At 43.1% G+C, this 25045-nt stretch overlaps 2 protein-coding genes across 2 annotated transcripts in view; one reads left to right on the plus strand and one right to left on the minus strand.

The window, feature by feature from the left end:
• mprip (myosin phosphatase Rho interacting protein) overlaps positions 1-11331 on the minus strand; it is a 63016-nt gene extending 51685 nt beyond the window's left edge. The window contains 2 exon segments of the mRNA XM_061705445.1: positions 2443-2520; positions 10311-11331. Coding sequence (XP_061561429.1) covers positions 2443-2520; positions 10311-10433 — 201 coding nt within the window. The 5' untranslated portion in view covers positions 10434-11331.
• Positions 11332-17366: 6035 nt separating this feature from the next.
• On the plus strand, positions 17367-24445 carry dhrs7cb (dehydrogenase/reductase (SDR family) member 7Cb). The gene is made up of 7 exons (XM_061706467.1): positions 17367-17454; positions 18838-19010; positions 19370-19482; positions 20433-20643; positions 20747-20839; positions 22254-22415; positions 24237-24445. Exons 2-7 carry the CDS (start codon positions 18857-18859, stop codon positions 24443-24445), a joined length of 942 nt encoding a protein of 313 aa, XP_061562451.1. The 5' UTR covers positions 17367-17454; positions 18838-18856.
• The last annotated feature ends 600 nt before the right edge of the window (positions 24446-25045 follow it).

Raw genomic sequence — 25045 nt, forward strand, 5'->3', positions numbered from 1 at the left:
TGGGACTTTGTGTTTAACATAACTAAAAACAGAATACAATGATTTGCAAAACATGTTCAACCTGTATTTAATTGAATACACGACAAAGACAAGATATGTAATGTTCAAACTGATAAACCTTACTATTTATAGCAAATAATCATTAGCGTAGAATTTTATGGCTTCAACACATTCCTAAAAAGCTGGGACAGGTGGCAAAAAAGAAAGTTGAGGAATGCTCATCAAACACCTGTTTGGAACATCCCACAGGTGAACAGGCTCATTGGGAACAGGTGGGTGCCATGATTGGGTAGAAAGGGAGCTTCCCTGAATTGCTCAGTCATTCACCAGCAAAGATGGGGCGAGGTTCACCTCTTTGTGAACAAGTGCGTGAGAAAATAGTCGAACAGATTAAGGACAATGTTCCTCAACGTACAATTACACGGAATTTAGGGATTTCATCCTCTACGGTCCATATTATCATCAAAAGGTTCAGAGAATCTGGAGAAATCACTGCATGTAAGCAGCAAGGCCGAAAACCGACTTTGAAAGCCCGTGACCTTCGATCCCTCAGGCGGCACTGCATCAAAAACCGACATCAATGTGTAAAGCATATCACCACATGGGCTCAGGAACACTTCTGAAAACCAATGTCAGTCAATACAGTTCGGCGCTCCATCCGTAAGTGCAACTTGAAACTCTACTATGCAAAGCAAAAGCCATTTATCAACAACACCCAATAACGCCGGCGCCTTCTCTGGCCTTGAGCTCATCTAAGATCGACTGATGCAAAGGGGAAAAGTGTTCTGTGGTACGACGAGTCCACATTTCTAATTGTTTTTGGAAATTGTGGACGTCGTGTCCTCCGAGCCAAAGAGGAAAAGAACCATCCGGACTGTTATGGACGCAAAGTCCATAAGCCAGCATCTGTGATGGTATGGGGCTGTGTTAGTGCCAATGGCATGGGTAACTTACACATCTGTGAAGGAACCATTAATGCTGAAAGGTACACACAGGTTTTGGAGAAACATACGCTGCCATCTAAGCAACGTATTTTTCATGGACGCCCCTGCTTAATGAAGCAAGACAATGCCAAACCACATACTGCACGTGTTACAACAGCATGGCTTCGTTTTAAAAGAGTGCGGGTACTAGACTGGCCTGCCTGCAGTCCAGAGCTGTCTCCCATTGAAAATGCGTGGCGCATTATGAAGCATAAAATACAACAACGGAGACCCCGGACTGTTGAACAGCTGAAGCCGTATATCGAGCAAGAATGGGAAAGAATTCCACCTACAAAGCTTCAACAATTAGTGTCCTCAGTTCCCAAACGTTTATTGAATGTTGTTAAAAGAAAAGGTGATTAACACAGTGGTAAACATGACCCTGTCCCAGGCTTTTTTGGAACGTGTTGCAGCCATAACATTCTAAGTTAATGATTATTTGCTAAAAACAATTACCTTTATCAGTTTGAACATTAAATATCTTGTCCATCTTAGATGAGCTCGGCCGAGCCCAGAGAAGCCGGTGGCGTTTCTGGGTGTTGTTGATAAATGGCTTTTGCTTTGCATAGTAAAGTTTCAAGTTGCACTTACAGATGTAGCGCCGAACTGTATTTACTCAACTTTCTCAGTCTATTTTGCCACCTGTCCCAGCTTTTTTGGAATGTGCCAAAATTCTAAGTTAATGACTATTTGCTAAAAACAATAAAGTTGATCAGTTTGAACATAAGATAGCTTGTCTTTGTCGTGTATTCAATTAAATATAGGTAGAATATGATTTGCAAATCATAGGATTCTGTTTTGATTTATGTTTAACATAACGTCCCAACTTCATTGGAATTAGGGTTGTACATCACAAACTTTGTTTCTTTGTATTTGTTCACAAAGATTGCTAGGTCAAAGCTCACAAACAATAAATGAAAAACACAATTGACGAGCTCACGGAAATTAGCATCGAACTCATGGCACTTACAGTATAGCTCTCAAAATAATGAATATTGGTACACAAACTGTATGTATTCTTCAAACTCTGTGAAAAACGAGTTATATTAACAATATTCAATCCTGAGTTCAGAGAATTAATGGATGGATGGATGGATGGACTTCTACTTTCTTTGTGACTGGAAGTGTGCATCTCATTGCGTGCACCACACTGTCCCTCAGAGGTCAAAGACATGCACAGCACAGTTCTTTTATAAAACCCATTGATTACTAAGTTTTTCTCACATCAACTGTTGCTGATTAATGTTCTCTGGTTGAGTGATATCACTTGATCAAGCATTTTCCAACATTCCATACTACAAAATAAGTAAATTATGTATAATTATTGCTGATATCGGATCGGACCAATATCGGTATTGGCTAAAACTTAAGGCTGCAATATTAGTTTCACTATCGGAGGTGAAAAAGTTGGATCAGGACATCCCTAGCTTTTAGTATCTAATATAGGGCATGCACTTACCCGCGATCGCTGCATAGGATTGTCAAAGTCAGTTCCCTCAGGGGCCAAGCACAACCATCCACCATAAATCGGCTTAGCCTGTAAAAGAGGGAGAAGGAGAAAAAAAAGAACCATTTAGGTAATAATTAAAACTTGGTGTGTGTGCAAGCTGAGGGGGGTGGGAGAAAGAGAAACAGTGTAAATATAAGACAAGTCTTTTGGGCTCCAGATGTTGCCCAAAAGACTTGTTGCCCTTGCAGTGCATTTCAAAGCCACACAAACCAGCAGGCCTTTTAGTGTAATCAACTCTGTTCCATGAAATGCTAAGGAGCCCCCCCCCCACCCACAGCTTTCCTTTAACAAGTTACAGAATTAGAGTGTAGCAAACAGCTCTCTTTGCAACACCACCTGCTTTTTGACAAACCAAACCATCTATCAAACCGTAAAATGGTCTGATCACGACTCTATTATAGCACAAATTAAATTGGACGTGAACTGAATATAATGATGCAGCTATTCCAGTTCTGATTGTCAGTATTGGCTAATGAATTTGTACTGTAAAATGTGTCACATACAAAGCACTGATAATCACCTTGTGGTTTACGATTGGACATGTTGGTTGAAAAGAGTGATGTCACCCTACTTCAGCAGAAATGAAGACAAAAAGTTCCAAAACAATAGCTGGTGAAAATTATAAAATGTCTGGAAGCAACCCACAAACAACCCATAAAAAAAGAACACATGCATACTCCAAATGACGAGCAACTTTCAGCTATATCGGTTTTATGTGGTCTGCTGAGATGAGAGGCTTAGCTACATCTCACCGCATAATTTTTACAAGCATAGTTTGCTAAATATCTTTCATCAGATACACTGCTCCATAGGCAGAGCTATGTTTACACATCAACCAAGCTATAGCTTGTTCATTTGATGACATGCCTGAAAATTCTGTTCAGTAGCTCACCCGTCCGTCAACGGGACACCCAAGGCAGCTTAAAGGTAAATCTGACAATAAGACTGCTGTAAAATATGATAGTGCTGCAGATGACAACTAAGCATATCCGGAAAAAGGCTGGAATATTTAAACTTTGTGCAAGGAATTACAGTTTAAGTTTTAATTCAATAAAGAATATGACAAATCCCTCCCTCCCTTTAGTTTTATACAAGGGTTCATCTTTTGGATTACTATATTGAGTTTGATAGACTCAAAATGTGACAAAAACTTCTTTAGTGTAGGCAAACTACTGTGGAACCTTGAACCCCTGAGAGCATAAAACTTGAATAAAACAAACATTTTCAGAAAATGCACCTCTAAAGTCGCATATAAACCCAAGAACTTCAAACCACCTCAATGGGCCTATATTCAGTAAATTACAAAAGGAGGATAGCTCTGTACCTGTGTTGTGCTTTCTCTTTAACCATTTCGCTTGGCAAACTAATAAAAAAAATTTTTTTTGTTATTTAGAAAACCAAAAACTAGATAAATATGTTTTAAATTAAATCATCAGCATAACTGAGCAGTTTTTGAACTTGGTTTTTACAAAGACTAATATTTGGTTTCTTTTGTTAGTACAAAATAGGTATAGGCTTTTGTTAATCGCATGGTACACTATGGGCATGCAATAGCTAAGCAGGGACCTCCTCTTGCACACTTGCATGTCTAAGCTTGCTTATACTCAATAAAACCAATGTATGATTATAAGTAGTATGTGGGTATTTTGGAATCAGGCATGACATGAAATAAGAGCAGACATTCTGACAAGACTTGGTCTTAATGTACTATGTATCATAATACAGTGATTAATACATTTTTGGCACACCTGCTACTGTATATCACAGATTATAAGCAAATATTTTTTAGTTTTTTACAGTACAGGAATGTCTATTTTAGAGTTGTGTGCCTTTAGCGTAATACCACTTTGTTCCGCAACATGTCGGGCATCACTCAGCCCTACTGGATGTAGATAAAGCATAATTAAGATGAGATTAATAATGCCCGCCACACACTGCACGATGTAGCCAAACGCGACTTGGACTGGACCATCTCAAAAAACGTGCAGTGACAGGCGACTCACACCTGCACATTAAGTGATTTGATCAAGGGATGCCCTGCGACGTTAAACTGCCAGCCTGTCCAGGCTTCTGAGGCACCACATACAGTATATTGTACTGTATCACTTTTATTCAACCATAAAAAGATAAAGTGACAATCAAGGGAGAAGCGGGTTGGTCCAGAGAGAGGATGTGGGTGAAAACAAAAGCAAGAGGGGATACAGCATACATAGAGGCTCAGCTCACCACCATTCACTTGAATGCAAGCTACGTACATCGCTCGTGTGCATTTTGACGACAACGACTGCACGCTTTGCTATTTCATCTACATGCACATCTTAAATTACATATATATAGTTAAGTATTGTTCTCTAGCTTAAAACCCGGAAGTGTATTTTGGGGGCTTGTGATCATTGGCTGTAATCGGCGACATTGCTACATAATTGCCGCAAAACCAGTGGCCGAGTGATCAGCCACTCATGAGAGGTAGTTGCCGAACAGTTTGGCCGCATCGCTCGGTGTGCAGCAGTCATAAGAGGCAGAGAGGGTCCACTACGAAGCTGCTGTTGGCATGTAGTAGAGAGAAAACACGCCTGTGAGGAATGTTGTACTGTACAGTTTAGTTAAATGTTTGGTGTTTAAATACAGCAAGTTTAATTCTCTTTTGTTGCATGCTATGTTGCTCCATGCGTGTCAAACTAGTATTTGTTTGAAGGTTTATAATTACTGCAACAGCCATGCTGATTTGAGTTAGCCCATCTATGGTGTTACGCATTATATGTTAGCATTAAGCTAGCTGACTTTCATTATAATATGGTTTAGATGAACATTTAGGTGTTTCAAAATACAATGTTTAATTCTCTTTATTTATATGTCAGTTTTACAATCAACTTCAACTGGGAGTGACAACACAAAGCCCGAAGCAAGCACACTGCGCCTCATATTTGGAGAACTGCACGAGAGAGTCTTCTCTTTTGCTTTTGTAGTTTTGTGATAGTCTCCCATTTCTTGACAGTGCAAGAGTGCGAACAGGTGCTAAGGAGTGCTTTTAAAAAGTGTTTTTAGTCAGTTTAAGTGTGTTGAAATGTGTTTAAAGCATGTGAGAGGGGAAAAAATATATTTTAAATTCCATGGTCTCTATTATGGTTTTTCACCTATCGGAGGTAGGTCTGGACCATATTCCCTACGATAAATAGGGGTTCACTGTAGTGTACGAGTAATACGATGAATACATTTTAACAGTGATAAGGATAGCGTCACACCTGCTGGCTCTCACATTAATGTGAACATTTATGAAATAAATCTGTCATGGGAAGAAAGTGTTTACTCTCAGAACATCAAAAATACCATCAAACATTGTTCAGTCTAATTGGCACTTCTGACAATATAACAAATACCAATACAGCTCAAACCCTAAATGCCCAGAAAAGTATCGGTGTGAGTGTTTTTAACGGTTTGGGGTATGCCATATAATGTAAGCATATGACCCGTTTCTGTGCATTTTCATTATTTATCACGTTAAATTCCAAAAGACAGAGACTTTGAAATCTGCCAAATAAACGAGGACAACTGGATTGACGAAGGACTCATACAGTTAATGGTAATAGCAACTGTTTAATCCTACTCTTACTATGAATTATATACTTATTTAACGGTTTAGAATGCTATTGAGACTTGCATTTTCATTCTTTTGTGTATCCCTTATCCTGTTTAGGGTCACAGGGAACCCCCAGCATATCCCAGCCAACTTTGGGCGAAAGGTAGTATACATACTGGACTAGGGTAAATAGACATATGCAACCATTCCCAAAAAAACATTCATGCTGATGTGCAACTTCAATCTCACTAAGGTAAAACGTACTAAGAGATAACCCACACAAGCACAAAAATGTTAACCTTAGTCAATACAGTATGATCAGAATAAATAAGTATTGGAACATTTGGTCCATATTAGATCTGTAGGCTCAGTAGTATCTTAGAACAGAGTGAGTCAAAAAGAAGCCTCTCAGACCTCTACTCCCGTTTCCCAAACCCACACTTCCTTTCTCTCCACGTGACTGCGGCTCCCACTCATTTTATCCCATCGCATCCCTCGAGGCCTTTACCCGCCACTCCCACGCACATGTCAACTTTAGCCAGACAGCATTCTCCATCACTGTCCAGCCTCCCATCTCTTCACCCTGGCAGTGTGATCCCACAAGCCCAACCAAACATGGGCCGCCAAGTTCGGAAAAAAGTAACCAAGTGAAAAGGGTGGAATTCAAGGAGGCATTAACTCATTTTAAAGTACACTAACTGTAATAAACGTAGTTCTCTAGAGCCCGCCAACAACAGTCCACCTTTCTTCGAGCATTCTGGCAGACATTGTTTATATTGGATACTACAGTATCTTTTCAACATTTAGTGCTCATCCCTTAACATGGCTTTTCCATGTGTGCTTTCAAAAGGGAATTCTTAAGTTCATGCTCCCTTTTTTTGTTCTAATCATCTTACACTTTGTTTACAGTGCAAATGTATTTTGGAAAGTAACCAATATATGGTGTTTCGACATGATTATGACGCCCCAAAAGACTGTCGTAGTTAATGGTTTGAATCCATGCATTCACAGATAAGCTATATCAGTAAACGGCAACATCCAAAGCTGCACACGCCTTAGCCTTTTCAACTTGACATTGAAGTTAAATAGAGTTGTTACACTATACAAGTTAAGTTCAGACAGTCTTGTCAAAACTTGCGTGTTCAAGCTCTCCTTGCTGCATATTTAAGAGTCTATTTACACACACTGAAGCTTGCTTTCTCAAGTCTAAAGCAGTAAAACTGTTTACCCTCTGACATGGTTCCTTTTTACACTGTAAAAAAGCGAATGAAAATACAGCACAACTAATAATGTGAGACTGCTATTTTATTTTATTGGTTGACCATGAACAGAAAAAAGGCTTTTACAGTATGAAGATGAAACTTTAATAATTATCTGGACAAGCCATCATGCTAAAGTACACCAATAAATAGCATAATACATTTTAAGGTGGCATTTTGAGAAGAGATGGGCCTAATAACCAAATGTTAATAATTTGGTCAATTGTGCAGAAATACTTGTTGATCATTTGCAACTTAAATCGATTGAGGAAAACTGCAGTCAATGAATTGCAACCAGCAGAGGTGCTGTTGATTCAGTCTCAACCAGGTTGCGTTCTAACAATAAAATCTGGTATTCCGATACCACTGCATCCCGTTTTTTTACGATCATTGGGCTTTATAATGTCAACTCAAATGCGACCGGATACATTTGTTACCGTGGCGACGACAACAAGAGCGGAGCGCGCCGACGGTATTATTAGGACAAAATGGAGAAAAACGTGTGTTGGTGGTCACCGGTGCTCAGGACAGGAGAGGACGTTCGTTTAAGGCTCGCTTGAGGTATGTTCACGTACTTTCAATACGATACGGCTCGCAAGCAGGCAACAAAAACGTTATGTAGCCGAGCAAGCTAGTGGTATCACGAACGTTTGTACGTAAACATGTCGCCGTTCTGTCGAATCACGCTCTAAAGTTTCTGTGTGGGATAAGTGATTTAATTAAAAATAAAGTAATTTAATGACATTAAGTTAGCACCCATTATTTCTGTCACGCTGTAATGTTGGTTTGACCTGACTGATTAGAATACACGATCTGACGAGAGCAGTAATTTCCAACCTTTATGAAGCCAAGGAATATACTTTACAATTGAAAAATCTCACGGCACACCAACAAACAAAAATGTCACAAAAAGTGGATACATTAATGACTGCATTTACTTCCTGCCAACTAATAGAAGACCATTCACTTGTTCTGTCTGTCACTATGCCTCACTGGCATAAATGGAGGAACAAAGATATATTTATTGTAAATAGCTTTTTTTTTTAGCAATTAAGTACACAAGTATATACAGTAAATGAACAGGTCATTTAATTAGACACATTCCTCTATCTTGTGATCGGATCGGTGATCGTTTTTTTAAACTCGCTGATCGGCCCCAAAAATCTTGATCGTGTAAAGCCTAGTAACTACTTGTCATTTTGGGTCAAAACACCTTGCAGTGTAAACTAACGAAGGTGCTTTCCCACAACATCTAGACCACGTCGAGTCGATTTGGTCCACACCAGTATGAGTACTGTGTTCATAACTGGCCAACCACCACACCGAGGAGGAAAACGGACTAGCATTTGATTAGGGTTGACTTATAGGTGAAACGCACCCAGGTTTCTGATGGCTTGCACCAGAGTACAGTAGGAGTTTGTCTTTCTGGCAAACTAAAGTCTCCATTAATGTATCACATTGGCTAATTTTTAGACTTCAAGGTAACCGTGCTCCTTCAAAAAAAAAAAAAAAAAAAAATTAAATTGAAAGGCATCTTCCTTTTTAACTCATTCAGTGCCAGCCCTCCCGGGTAACATGGCTATTTGACTTCTAAAGCAGACAATGGCAGTGAATGTGTTTTAATCACTAACAGTGTAACGGGTCAAAAAGCATTACCTTATAGGCTACCCCTTGACAAGACATTGTACGCATACATTTAAGTCGATCCCAGAACATGGGAACATTTTTAAATGTATTTACGAAGGATCCTGCTGAATGCCAAGTAATCACCCTCTTTACAACTATACACAAATGTCACCAAACAGACTTAAACAGAGTTCAAAGGGGATTCCAAGAAGATTACCACATGGTTTATGAAATGCTAACCAGCAATAAACTGTTTGCGCATGTACATTTGGACGAGAAAAGGATGCTGACCTTGCTTTTTGGCACTTAAAGCTTCTTCAACTTGGGCCCATCCTCTATGGCCTCATCATCTGGGATCAATTACAGGACACACCAGAAACTAAACTCATGATCAGAGAGCGAAGGAGCAGCTCAAAACACGCCTTGACTGCTGACGGTGCTGTCCCGACTGAAATCATTGCTCATTCGCTCATTTTCGTCCTTCAACCGAGTCCTACACCCAGGCCTACAGGCTTAAAATTGATCACCAATCCTAGTAATTACTAGGATTGTAAATCCTGGGAATCGCACTGAAAACAAACAAGTGAAAAGAGAGACCAACTAAAAGCTGGCTATGTCAGATGAAATAAAAAATACAGTCATGGAAACAAAATATGAGACCACCCTTGTTTCTTTAGTTTCTTGCTCATTGTTAATGCCAGCTACAACTAAAGGCACATTTGTTTAAACACATTTAATGATGACAACAACAACAGGTCATAGAGTTTAAGAACTGATATCGAGGCATTTTCCATGGTTTGCTTGATAATAACCAAAATCACTGAGAATACAATTAAACTACGAGTGTCAAATTATATTGTAAAAAAATATTAAATCAGCAGCATTTATGTCGTGTTCATTGTATTCTTCAGGTAAGATACAGTACCAGTGGTACCAGGCTTTAAAACGAACATGAAATTGAATAAAAAAGTGTGGCCTCATCATTATTTTCATGACTGGATATACAGTTGATTTTGCAAATCATCTGTTAGTTCATTTGCCAAATCTCCAATTACACCATTAATGCCAAGACAATCGTGATTCAGCCTCATGTCTGGTTCTGTAATAGGCACTATTAGACATTAACTCATTGTCATTAAACTGGTGTGGGAACATACTGTAAGCATAATGAATACATTTACGAGGTTCAACAATGGGGGCAATATGTAAATATTGCTTTTCCATTATTGGTTAGAAAAGCAGGCAGTAGCTGCCAATTCATTTACATTTGGCACAAACAACAATTACTCAAGGAGTAACTATTATGTGGCAATTCAACGGTGCAAAATGTTACCGTGTCTGAAAGCAATTCGTACCTGTGTTAAATCCTGATCCGTCAACAGATGCAACTCCCGAGGTTTGAAACAGTTCTGACATTTGCTTTTGTTGAAAAAGTTTGCCTGGAATTTCCTACAGGAATTTTCTTTAGCGGTAGACATTGTCTTTCCCCAAGTTGACGCTCTGTGCGATGTTCTCTGGGTGACTTTAATCAGCAGTGGATTTGTAATCCTGCCGTTTACTTGTCTCTCTTCTACTCCAACTTTAAAAACGACCAGGCGCTCCCATGCATTTTCCAAAACCAATGACCAAACTGGCTTCTACTTCTTCTTAATGTTGTTCTGAAATCATTCTCTGTCTGTTTGCTGGTATCCAATTGCTTCTTCCCCAGAAATAATTAGCTGCCATCAAGCCACCCTGCTCATCACTCAATCAGTGATGAATGCTTCTCAGTCAATGGCTCACGACCACCAAGCGGAGCGAGAGGTGGCTAATATCCTGTTAGCTCGCCAGTGGCTCTCCAAATCAATAACTTGATGGCGTAAGCCACGAAAACTAAGTTAGCACACTGGTATCGCCATCAAACTTCGACGTGATAATGTCAAATAGGCGACACCTAACTTCCATGTGAAGAAGTAATAATTTAATAATAATAATAATAATAATAATAAAAGGCCTTGCGGTCAGACAGCAGGCAGGTTATTATCCCGGTCGCAGGCGTTGGTCCATGCGAAGTTCACCCAGTTCTCCCTTGCTAGGCTAACTATTAGCACGACGGCTAGCTCGTAGATACGCTCTCGCTAAACAAAAAAAATCATGTCACAGTCGGTGTCTTCACTTTGCTTAAAAAAAAAAAAAAAAAAAAAAAAAAAAGACGTTCACAATCATCAAATGACTCCAGTGCCTTCTTCTCAAGATAAAAATTTCGCATGCAAAGAGAGCACCGCGCAGTAAGTCACTGATCTAAAAAAAAAAAGAGTGTTTAAAGATTGCTTCCATAACTAGCTTGGTTTATTTTCCTCTTTCCCAAACAGAGAGAGGGGTGAGGAGCGATTTGGCTCAAGCGCCTGGAATGCCAGGAAATCTCGCGAGATCTGCTCAATGTTGCCATCCACAGACACAACACAGTACAGCATCGTCATTGTGATTCCGAATGTGATTATATTATCCATCCATTTTCTGTACCGCTTATCCTCACGAGGGTCGCGGGCGTGCTGGAACCTATCCCAGCCGTCTTCGGGCGAGAGGCGGGTTACACCCTGAACCGGTCGCCAGCCAATCGCAGGGCACATAGAGACAAACAACCATCCGCACTCACATTCACACCTACTGGCAATTTAGAGTTTTCAATGAACGTACGTACATGTTTTTTGGGGGGATGTGGGAGGAAACCGGAATGCCCAGAGAAAAGCCACGCAGGCACAAGGAGAACATGCAAACTCCACACAGGCGGAGCAGGGGATTGAACCCTGCTCCTCAGAACTGTGAGCCATCCACCGTGCCGCCTCATTACACAATGACAACTACAGTTAAATATTGTTGGAACCGCAATCAATGTCCTCAGCACTATGAGGCGGATGTGCTAAACAGTCGTCCACCGTGCTGTCCAGGCAATATAATATAATATAATATAATATAATATAATATAATATATAATATAATATATAATATAATATAATATAATATAATATAATATAATATAATATAATATAATATAATATAATATAATAATAGGCGGCACTGTGGAAGAGGATAAACGGTGAAGAAAATGGATGGATGGATATATATATTGCCTGCCTTCCTCCCACATTCCAAAAACATGCATGGTAGGATAATTGAAGAAATTGTCTGTGAGTATGAATGATTTGTCCATCCATCCATCCATTTTCTACCGCTTATCCGAGGTCGGGTCGCGGGGGCAGTAGCTTTAGCAGGGACGCCCAGTCTTCCCCTCTCCCCAGCCACTTCATCCAGCTCTTTCGGGGGGATCCCGAGGCCGTTCCCAGGCTAGCCGAAGGATGTAGTCTCCAGCATGTCCTGGGTCGTCCCCGGGGTCTCCTCCCGGTGGGACGTACCCGAAACACCTCACCGGGGAGGCGTCCGGGAGGCATCCGAATCAGATGCCCCGGCCACCTTATCTGGCTTCTCTCGATGTGGAGGAGCAGTGGCTCTACTTTGAGATCCTCCCGGATGACCAAGCTTCTCACCCTATCTCGAAGGGAGAGCCCGGACACTCTGCGGAGGAAACTCATTTCGGCCGCTTGAAACCGGGATCTTGTTCTTTCGGTCACGACCCACAGCTCGTGACCATAGGTGAGGGTAGGAACGTAGATCGACCGGTAAATCGAGAGCTTCGCCTTTCAGCTTAGCTCCTTCTTTACCACAACGGATCGATGCAAAGTCCGCATGCATCACTGCAGACGCTGCACCGATCCGCCTGTCGATCTCCCATTCCATTCTTCCCTCACTCGTGCACAAGACCCAAGATACTTGAACTCCTCCACTTGGGGCAGGATCTCATCTCCGACCCAGAGAGGGCACGCCACCCTTTTCCGACTGAGGACCATGGTCTCAGATTTGGAGGTGCTGATTCTCATGCCAGCTGCTTCACACTCAGCTGCGAAATGCTCCAGTGAAAGTTGGAGGTCATGGCTTGATGAACCCAACACAACCACATCATGCAAAGAGTAAAGATGCAATACTGAGGCCACCAAACCGGACCCCCTCTACGCCTCGGCTGCGCCTAGAAATTCTGTCCATAAAAGTTATGACCAGAATCGGTGACAAAGGGCAGCCTTGGGGGAGTCCAACCCTCACCGTAAACGAAGTCCGACTTACTGCCGGATATGCGGACCAAACTCTGACTCAGGTCGTACAGGGACCGAACAGCCCGTATCAGGGGGTTCGGTAGCCCATGCTCCTGAAGCACCCCCCACAGGACCCCCCCCCGAGGGACACGGTTGAACGCCTTCTCCAAGTCCACAAAACACATGTAGACTGGTTGGGCAAACTCCCATGCATCCTCGAGGACCATGCCAAGGGTGTAGAGCTGGTCCACTGTTCCACGGCCAGGACGAAAACCACACTGCTCCTCCTGAATCTGAGATTCAACTTCCCGATGGACCCTGCTCTCCAGCACCCCTGAATAGGGAGGCTATTACCAGGGAGGCTGAGGAGTGTGATCCCCCTGTAGTTGGAACACACCCTCCGGTCCCCCTTCTTAAAAAGGGGGACCACCACCCCAGTCTGCCAATCCGGAGGCACTGTCCCCGATTTCCACGCAATGTTGCAGAGGCATGTTAACCAGGACAGCCCTACAACATCCAGAGCCTTGAGGAAGTCCGGGCGAATCTCATCCACCCCTGGGGCCTTGCCACTGAGGAGCTTTTTAACCAGCCTCGGTGACCTCAACCCCAGAGATAGGAGAGCCCGCCTCAGAGACCCCAGACTCTGCTCCCTCATGGGAAGGCGTGTTGGTGGAAATGAAGAGGTCTTCGAAGTATTCTCCCCACCGGCTCACAACGTCCCGAATCAAGGTCAGCAGCGCCCCATCCCCACTATACACAATGTTTATGGCTTCCCCCTCCTGAGACGCCGGATGGTGGACCAGAATTTCCTCGAAGCCATCCGGAAGTCTTTCTCCATGGCCTCACCAAACTCCTCCCATGCACGAGTTTTTGCTTCAGCGACCAGCAAAGCTGCATGGGACCTCAGGCGTCCCACAGGCCAAAAAGGCCTGATAGGACTCCTTCTTCAGCTTGATGGCATCCCTCACCGTTGGTGCCCACCAACGCGTTCAGCGATTGCCACCGTGACATCCACCAACCACCTTACGGCCACAGCTCCGGTCGGCCGCCTCAACAATGGAGGCGCGGAACATGGTCCACTCTGTCCCCCGCCTCCCCCGGAACATGAGCAAAGTTCTGTCGGAGGTGGGAGTTGAAACTCCTTCTGACAGGGGATTCCGCCAGATGTTCCCAGCAGACCCTCACAGTACGTTTGGGCCTGCCACGTCATCTTCCCCCACCATCGGAGCCAACTCACCACCATGTGGTGATCAGTTGACAGCTCCGCCCCTCTCTTCACCCGAGTGTCCAAGACACGCGGCCGCAAGTCCGATGACACAATTACAAAGTCGATCATCGAACTGTCATCTAGGGTGTCCTGGTGCCAAGTGCACGTGTGGACACCCTTATGCTTGAACATGGTGTTCATTATGGACAATCCGTGATGAGCACAGAAGTCCAATAACATAACACCGCTCTGGTTCTGATCGGGGGGGGGGGGGGGGGGGGGCAATCACGCCCTTCCAGGTCTCACTGTCATTGCCCTCGTGAGCATTGAAGTCCCCCAGCAGAACGATGGAGTCCACAGTGGGAGCGCTCTCCAGCACCCCCTCCAAGGACTCCATAAAGGGTGGGTACTCTGAACTGCAGTTTGCTGCATAGGCACAAACAACAGTCAGGACCCGCCCCCCCACCCGAAGGCGGAAGGAGGCTACCCTCTCGTCCACCGGGGTGAACCCTAACGTACAGGCGCCAAGCCGGGGGGCAATAAGTATACCCACACCTGCTCGGCGCCTCTCACCGTGGGCAACTCCAGAGTGGAAGAGAGTCCAACCCCTCTCGAGAGGACTGGTACCAGAGCCCAAGCTGTGCGTGGAGGCGAGTCCGACTATATCTAGTCGGAACTTCTGGATCTCGCACACCAGCTCGGGCTCCTTCCCTGCCAGAGAGGTGACATTCCACGTCCCTTGAGCCAACTTTTGTAGCCGGGGATCGGATCGCCAAGGTCCCCGCCTTCTGCCACCGCCCGGCTCGCACTGGGAATGATTTGTTTTTAATTATTATTTTTTTGGTCTATGTGTGCCCTGTGATTGGCTGGCGATCAGTTCAGGGTGTACGTATGTACATGCTTTGCACCAAAAGTCAGCTGAGATAGGCTCCAGCACACTCACGACCATCGTGAGGATAAATGGTAGAGAATGGATGCATGGATAATCAGGAATGACAGTAACCAATATGTTTTTTTTTCCTGCTATACTTTTCAATAAAATTAATTTCTGATTTTGCATCCAAAAACATGCTTGGTAGGTCCAGTGGCATTGCGAGACCTACGACTGAAGCCCCCCTAAAATGTTCTTAAGCCAACCAGTGTTTTTTGTTGTATGTGGTTAAGGCCAAGTTTTAGTGTCTCAGGCTGCCAAAACCAATCTTAAGCCTCCCTAAACAAATGTGTGTTTCCCTCCTTTGTTAATAGTTGTATGTGTTGATTGTGTTAACAGAAATGGACTACAGATGAAAACTAGCCTTCTGGCTAATTCTGGCTTTTTTAACCATGTGTATTTCATGTGTTGTATGAAATTGCATTGTCCCCTTTCAAATAAACTGATTTAAAAAAAAATAAATAAAATAAACACATAAATTAAATGCATAATACATTTGTTTTTATTGTTTTTATAATTGTATGAATGGATGATTTTGGCGATGAGTGGCCTTTTTTTGGCTTGAGCACCTGCCCCCAAAAATGTCTGCACGTGTCGTGGGTGTGTGTTCCGGTTTTTGTCTTCCCCCTGTTTCACACACACACCTGCTCCTGAGAGCATCTTCACCACCTGTGCCTCGTTCACCCTAATTACCCCTGGCATTTAACCTCGTGTCTCATTCTTGTCATCCCGTTCCGTTATTCCTTGTTTCCACGTCAAAGACTCACAGTAAGACCAGACCCTGTTCCGATGATCGACCTCACCTTTTTGCCTCATGTTTTTGGATACCGTTGCCTTTTTTTTGGATCGCCTGCCTGTGTACCGACCTCTGCCTGTATATTAAACCTCTCTTTTTTTAAACTGTCCATTTGTTTTGGTGTCGTGCATTTTGGGGGCCTATCCTCTGTTCTGTTCATGACAGCACGTGCCTCCCAGTGAGTATAAAGTTGATTGCAATATCAAGTTTAATGTGTCTCCAGACATACAAAAGTTGCAGGTCTGGTGTCACAGAAGATCCAGTATATTTTAAGTTTTCTTCTTCAACGTAATCTCTCTGGAGTCGAACGCACGTTCCCAGCCTTTGCTTTCCCGCCTTCGTGCACCTCAGGAAGGATTCTTCCGTAGCTGTGTCATCATGGCCATCTTGATGCTGTCCACGTCTTCAAAACGGATCCCCTGACGACTCCCTTGAGCTTGGGAAAGAGAAGGGAGGAAAAAAAAATCCCACAGAGCCAAGGTGAGTAGGGAGGTTACTACAGCACGGCCATGTTCTTCGTGGTCAGAAAGTGTTGAATGTGCAGGACATTGTGAGCAGCCATGTTGTCATGGGGAAGAATCCACAAGTTGTCCTACCACAACTGTCTCCGCATCTCGCGCACTGAATGAAGCAAACTCATGCAGCGGGATCACTTTGTACGTGTGCAGTTAGATGGATGGTCTGGCCCACGTTGAAGGGGAAACTTGTAGTTTGTGTTTAAAATATGCATTATCTTTTGTGATAGCACTAATGGAACTTTTTGGATGCATCTTTTATACTGTACACATCTTTTGAAATGTAAATTTCAATGACTTTATGACAGACAGCTATCTCTGTGCTGGATGTTATACATTATTCATTTATGTAATAGCCATAGTTTATTAAAATAGCTGTATGACAGAAATACTATTGTAGTACCCTTCAGTACAACAGGCATTGAACTATTGGAGCTCGTGAAGTACTGCATTTTACATATTTACTTGCTGATTTACAGTACTTGAATAAATGTAGAAAGTATGGCCTGAACTCTATCCTAACATCATCTATATCAAGATTCCCTTGTGTAAAGTTTTGAAATAATGCGAGAACAATTCATTATTCAGATAACTAGATCTATTGAAAACAGTTCTACTCTATGTGCTCTTTGTAGGGAGGGGAACAGTTTTAATGCTGGCAACAACTGCACATACTTCAGATAGCTACTGTGCACCATATGCCAGTCTTCATGGCTGACTCCAGCAAAGGCTATAATAAGCAACAGGTTCGACTGGACACCAGCGGGTCAGAAAGACAAGCAGGGTAGCGTGAATGGATGGTGGACGTGGACGGAGGAGAAGGGCCGCTGTTACCTAACTAAACCTGGACAAGAACCACCGCCAATCCTGAAGGATTAGCTCCTTCCGCTGTGCTGTGAGTGACCCAAGAATAACAAGGATTACAGGTGTGTTTTCTTTTTTGTAGTACAGTACTTGTAAATGTGCTTCACAAGCTGTTTAACCCATCAGTATCCAATCACGTGTCAGTCCAAGTATGGATGGTCAGATGTCCTGCTGGACACTACTTATAGTACTGTCATAACAATTATATTTCTTAAGTAAATGAAGGCAACTGCATTAATCCAGGATTTAGAATTGTGATTGTGAGATATCCAATGACAGGTATTGATGGGCTTTCACAGGGCAAGGCATTCTGGGGGAGGAGCTTGTCCAGACTATATTTAGCTGTTCTCATTAAACACACTTTAAATGGAAAGTGAACTGTCATTGCTCGTAAGTAGGCGACCAAAACAAAAAAGCATTTTGTTAGAAACCCAAGAATCAAAAATTCTATTTTATTCATCCCTGTCACGTATGTGGTTAGGGCGAGGGAGAGTAATGCAAGGCAAGAACATGGTGGACCCAATTGCAGGGAAGCAGGTAGGCAAGGCAGGAGTGCGGGAGTCTCAAAATATTTCATCTTCAGAAAGGTAAAACAAGGATATTGGCTAAAGCAAAACTGAACGAAGTCCCACAACAGATAATCAAAGTGTTTTTTGTTGTATGTGGTGGAATAGAAAGGGAGAATGATAAAGACGACAATGAACTGAAAGAAACCAGGGAACTAAATACAAACAGATTGACGAGACAACGAGGAACACCTGGACAAGACACGAGTGGCTGGAGAGAGCCGATTGGTCGACACAAAGTAGACGAGAACAGGTGGACACAAGAACCTAATGAGCACACGGAAAACATGGAGCAAAACTAAACGCAACCCAAACCAAAACACAGACCATGACACATCCCTGTGGTTAATTTGGTCATGTATAGCAGGTATGAAACTATAAAGTATATAATGAAAAAAAAAAAACATACTGCGTGTCTGGCTACGGTACATTACTCAGCTACAATGCTCGACTGTATGTTTCGTCTCCCAAAAACCCAAAAGCTTTATTCATCTATTGTTCTCAAAAAGAATCTGAGTTGAGCCAAATTACTTTCTTAGCAATTGAAAATCTGGAATGATTGTTTCTGACATATCTTGCTGTTATACACGCAATTTACCAACCATGAGGAACCTGTACTATTTCCCTGGCATATGCTGATAAGATAAATCCACAATCATTCTCAATAGCCAGTAGATTTGATTCAATCAATTTAATACCAAACACAATTACTGTGGGGAGAAATGACAAGGAAACGTATGCAGATGGGATTTTCCGACAGAGAGTGTTTGTGTCTTTCGTCTCTCGTTAGCGTCGGGTAGAGACTAGAGATTGCCACGTCTTGACAGACCAAAACTGGATCAGTTCAAGTGTTCCGTTGTCATTGTTTTGTTCTGACAGTGCTACCTCGGCCACAGAAATGGTCCTTCCTTCAGTGATGGTCTTGCCCCTGCTGATCGTCACAGCGGCGGGGGTATACTACATCTACAATGAGGTCATGCAGTACATGGCCAAGTCTTTCGTGCGGAACAAAGTGGTGGTGATCACAGATGCTGTGTCCGGTGTGGGAAATGGTAAATTAGCTCAGTGATTAGACCCCACATTTTAGGTTTATTTGTCATTGGTTTGAGGTGTAAGATTTTTCAAGACAATTCAAATACACAATTAAAATGTAATGACAATGTCTTTTGTCTTACCTGCTATTTACAGTAGATTTATTTTCTCCAAATAAAATGTTTAAATAAATTTACTGCCATCTTGAAGTCAATGATTCCAGCCAAGAAGTAGTCAAATATACAAAAAAGTCAGATTAAGTGCAATACATACTGTATCTTTGAAACTGCCTTTTAGCTTTCGCTACCCGACTCTCGACATCTCATAACCGTGGACGGTTAAATATTCTTCTTCATAACTAATGTCGGTTGCTTTTCAGAGTGTGCTCGTCTCTTCCATAAGGGCGGAGCCAGGCTCATCCTGTGCGGCGCTAACTGGGATAAATTGGAGTCTCTGTATGACTCTTTGACAAATGATGCTGACCCCAGCGAGGTGAGGCAAATAATATTTCATAATATTTTAATTTAATATCTCATTTGTTGGCCACCTTCCTAGCTGATACAATAAATGGCCTCTAATGTTGGACATTTGGGGAATAACATTAAGGATATCAGGGCTTAGGACACAGGTAAAAGTTCCCAAATTGACATGAACCCAACATTAACATGAGGTGTGAGCCAAAGAGATTGTGTCCTTGTCATTGTCATCGTTTTCCGCCCTTCTGTCCCCATTTCCACAATCACCACTTCCTACTCTGAACAACACAATGGCAGGAAATCCTCTGGGACAACAAGCTGTCCGCTATGTGCAGTATCTCTTGCACAGAGCTCAACACATGTTAGCAAGCAAGACGGTGGTAACAAATTGCTGGATGGATCAAAATGAAAGATAGTCCAAGATAAAAAGAAATTGGGATTGTGTCAACAAATATAATGGATAAAACAGTATAGGTGGGACCGTGGCACAGCAGGAGACAAGCGCCAAGAGTACAAATTGGAAAGCAAATTGTAATATGTACAGTGTGTGCATAGAATACTTGCATCACTTTAATAAGAGAGTCTTAAGCTCCATTTTTGAAGCTGTCAACTAACTCGGCAAATATGACTGTCCAGAAGTTGGAATCACTGGAGGTCAATTCAGCAGGAAAGCCAAACCAAACCCAATGGAATTATCTGACAGAGTTGGACACCTGAGGCCCCACCCACACAGAAACATATTTCAGTGCATCTGTAAAATGTATTTATGTATTCCCCCCCCATTTTTTTTTTTTTTTTTTTTTTTTTTCTTTCCCTGGGGAGGAAGCACATTTGAAAATTGTGTTTGAGTGTTTGCCACATTTTATTTTCTAATGAATGAATGATTGGTTGGGTATTTTGTATACTGGCAGCAAACAGAAGAGTCAGATACGATATATCAAGTAATCACATTGCGTCTCTTCACAGACATTTGCCCCTAAACTGGTTATCCTGGACTTTAGTGACACGGAGAGCACGCCGGACGTGACTGCCGAGGTAGTGGACTGTTATGGCTGTGTGGATGTGTTAATTTGTAACAGCAGCATGAAGCTCAAGGCTCCAGTGCAGAGTGTCTCTCTGGAACTTGACAGAAACATCATGGACATCAACTACTTTGGCCCAACCACCTTGACCAAAGGTGGGATTGCATGTTCTTGGAGAATTCTAACAGCAAGTACACAAGCCTCAATGTTTTTGGAAGCTGTCCTCATCTCATCTCATTGTAATTGATAATATGGCAGGAATTCTTCCCACCATGATTCCAAGAAGATCAGGACAAATAATCTTGGTCAACAGCATCCAAGGCAGACTGGCAGTTCCCTTCAGAAGTTCTTGTGAGTTGTCAATAATAACGACTGAATTTAATGTAACCATTGTTACTTATGTGAGACAACGTATGAGTCTGTCCTGTGGTGGGCTGTGCATTTGGTCCCTGGGTCTTCATTCGGGACTTACCCGAGTTAATATACCTCTTAATACTGCAATACAAAAACCAAGTATCTGAAACAAAGAATCATCTTGGCGAGAGGCTAATAAAAGAGATATTACAAAGCGCTATGCTAAGAAAGGTTACACGAGACACGTTTGTATACAGCCATAAATGCTTTGCTCGTTTCACTTCTTGTTTGGAAATTGCGCACCTGATGCTTTTGACCAGTCCTCTCAATGTTTACGATAACTACATCGTTCCCCAAGAAACGCCACCCCCACACTCAGCATCTCTTCTTGCATTTATTTTACAGAAGGCGACTCCACAAGGGGACGCAAAGTCTCCATACAAATGCCGATGGGTTCCGATATTTGTGTGTGCAAATCGCTGCAGACGTGTTTCGCTCTGACCACCAAATCAGAGGATGGAAAAATGCTGACATCGCGAAGGGCCCTGTGAGGTCAAATTTGAAGTCTGATTGGTTAAAGAATAAGTCTCATTTCTAATAGAATTCATTGACCAACCTTAGCTATTCTGAAGACCCAGGGCCGATTAGATTGGCATGGCATGATTGGATTTAAAAAAATGTCCAAAAGAAGAAACTCTATGAAAGGAAGCTAATGGACAGTTTGGAATAAATTAATCAAATATTAGGATCTAGGTTATAATGTCGATGAGTGCTTCTGAATGTCTCCAGGCCAACATAGACGACGGCCTCGCTGTCCCATGCTCCAGTGCTAATATTTCATCACACTGGCCATTTGATTGCTGCTGTTTATGCAGAGTGAAATCACTATGACCAAGAAAGTGGCTGTTGTTTCAAACGGCTGATCAAACCACAGCTCCACACCTTTTAATCAGTGGTGTCAAGGAATTTGGACTGCCATTTTTGTTTGTTTGTTTTGACCTGAGCAATTTCTACAACTTTCGGATATAGCGGTATAATGCAGTAACTTTGATGACAACCTTGTGTTCACCATCCCTTGACAAAATGGTTAACCTTAACCATAATTAGTGTTTAGAATGAATGTTTGAATGCTGAAATAATAACAGAACCAGAGTGCTCCTGCCTGCACAAATGACTGGAAAACCATTGGTGGTGAATATAGATGCACAAAAGACTTCAGAAATTACATTCTTTGAAATCTTCTTAGAATTCCATTTACCTGTGACTTTGATTTGGACATCCCCCACTGACGCCTGCCTCTTCTTAAAAATGTCTGCCTGTATGTTTGCATTATACAAAAGATAGTATAGGGAGTATGTACTCTGCCTTGCAGGTGCAATAGGATGAGTGTTTCTATGTTTGCACTGATCAGATGCAGCCTCGAAGCATGCGGTACAGGCCTTCTTTGACAGCCTCCGGGCTGAGGTGGAAGAGTACGGGATCACCGTGAGCACCGTCAGTCACACTTTCATCGATGCCACTGTTCTGCCATCTCCTGAGAAGCCTGCCTCCAAACCAAACAGCTTGGCTGCATGTGAGTACAAAAACTGGTTACTGTGTGACAACAGTTCAGCAGAAACACCAAAGTAGACAGCAACGATTTTACATGGGAATCGATTAAAAGCCCATTAAGTTACTGATGAATAAATTGATCTCACGTTTTTCCTTGCCTGGACTCGGGTCACCGGGGATCCCCTTTGGAGCCAGGCCTAGAGGTGGGGCTCGAAGGGGAGCCCCTGGTGGCAGAGTCTGCACGGCGCCTGTATATTCGGAGTCACCCTGGTGAACGAGAGGGTAGCCTCACTCCGCCTTCGGGTGGGGGGGACGGACCTGACTGTTGTTTGTGCCTATGCACCAGAGGGTGTGTTCCAACTACAGGGGGTTCACACTGGCTTGGCGGCGTGGTGGAAGAAGTCAACTCGGCGGAGGACACGGAGGTGGGAGTGGGCCAGTTAACAACTGCTTGGATCTTTGCAGGGTCTGGTTGCTATTGTTCTTTGGCGATGATGTAGCCTAGGAAGTGTACGGTGGAGAGGTGGAATTCACATTTCGTGGGTTTGACATACAGGCGGTTTTCAAGGAGGCACTGGAAGACGGTGTATCCGGAGAAAAAGCCACCCAGGCATGGGGCGAACATGCAAACTCCACACTATGCGGCTGATGTGCTAACCAGTCGGTCACCGTGCCGGCGGGATGAAAATCAGCAACTCCAAAATCTGAGACCATGGTCCTCAGTCGGAAAAGGGTGCTGTGCCCCCTCTGGGTCGGGGATGAGATCCTGCCCCAAGTGGAGGAATTAAAGTATTTTGGGATCTTGTTCACGAGTGAGGGAAGATTGGAACGGGACAACGACAGGCGGATAGGTGCATCGTCTGCAGTGATGCGGACTTTGTATCGGTCCGTTGTGGTGAAAAAAGAGCAAAGCCGAAAGGTGTAGCTCTCAATTTACTGGTCGATCTAGGTTCCTACCCTCACCTATGGTCGTGACCGTAATAGAACAAGATCCCACAAAACAAGCGGCCGGGATGAGGGGCTCATATTGCTGCTCCCCCATATTGAGAGGAGCCACAGGAGGTGGCTGGGGCATCTGATTCGGATACCTCCCTGTTGAGGTGCTCCGGGCATGTCCCACCGGGAGGAGACCCCGAGGACGACCCACGACACGCTGGAGAGTTTGTCTTCCGGCATGGCCCGGGAATGCCTTGGTGTCGCGGAAGAGCTGGATGAAGTGGCTGGGGAGAGGGAAATCTGGACTCCCCTGCTAAAACTACTGCCGCTGCGGATAAATGGAATGAAATGGCTGGATGGATGGATAATGTGAGGGAGTGAATTTGTGGTGTACAGTCCAATCTTTATTTCTGAATGTCGAGTCATTGTCCCGGCCGAACAGGAGCAGATTTCTTTTCTCCAGGTACTCTTGCCACATTCCAAAATGATGCATGATGGGTTCATTGAAGACTCTAAAATGATCCACAGGTATGCTAGTGGTTGTTTGTCTCTGTATGCCCTGCGATTGGCTGGCGACCAGTCCAGGGTGTATCCCGCCTCTTGCCCAAAGTCGACCAGTCCAGCTCACCTGCGACCCTCATGAGGAAAATGGATGGATGGTCGTCATCACACGCTTCGTCTCTGTTACCTCCGAAGTCTCACATCATTTGTTGAAGTCTGCGAGACCTGCTGGCCTCATTTGATTCATGTGCATTTTTACAGGAAATGGGCCTGGAGGTTTCACCGTAACTGGAATGATTCCTGAAATGAGTTCTCATTATGTTCATGGATGATGGCTATACAGGTGATTGTGCTACTTGTTTCTCAATGCAGCAGGGATTTTAATGCGTTTTGCTTTTCCATATAGTTATTGCCAGCCAGCTGACCCATGGGGTGCGTCCTTCAGTCCTGGCCAATGAGATTATGCGAACGGTGAACAGGAAGAGGAGGGAGGTTGTGCTGGCCCACCCCATCCCCAGGGTGGCAGTCTACCTCCGATCTTTCCTACCTTCTGTCCTCTTTGCTGTACTGGGTGCTGGAGTGAAGGACTCTGTCTTGGCTGAGCAGATGCAGTAACGCAAAGGTTGAAGATGATGACGGAGAACAATCAAGCCTGGATTATTTTATTTTTAAATTTTTTTTTTATTTATTTATTTTTTTCTTCTGTGCCTGAATGTTGAGGTGACAGTAATTACAGGAAGGACAAAAGAGATACAATCCCTGTTAACAACGCACGACTAAACAATTGCTAGAAACCGAAAGACGAAAGATGTACTTTTCACCCATTAACATATCAAAGGAAATGTAACGAGTAACTCGCACAATAAATAAAATAAAACAAACCATTTTCCCATCAAATATAAACTCTCTAGGCAGCAAAATGTGTGCATATTTATTATTTGTAGGTTTTTAAAGACATTTGGCGTTGCCATGTAGAAATAGGCACCAGATTAAACATTTTATTTGAAGTTTTTTTGGCCATGTAATTGACTTTGCATTGTATTATCAAATTGAAAAGTACAAATCAAATTAAAAGACACAAACAACAGCATTTTTAATGATAAAAAGATACTGTATTCCACTCCTTCCAAATCATCAGAAGGCAGAGGTTTGAACATGGGAAATGTTGTGTTTTGTTAAGTCGCAATCAAGCAACACGAACTAACTGGAAATGAA

Source organism: Phycodurus eques, chromosome 19 (assembly GCF_024500275.1).
Source record: "Phycodurus eques isolate BA_2022a chromosome 19, UOR_Pequ_1.1, whole genome shotgun sequence".
NCBI lineage: Eukaryota > Metazoa > Chordata > Actinopteri > Syngnathiformes > Syngnathidae > Phycodurus > Phycodurus eques.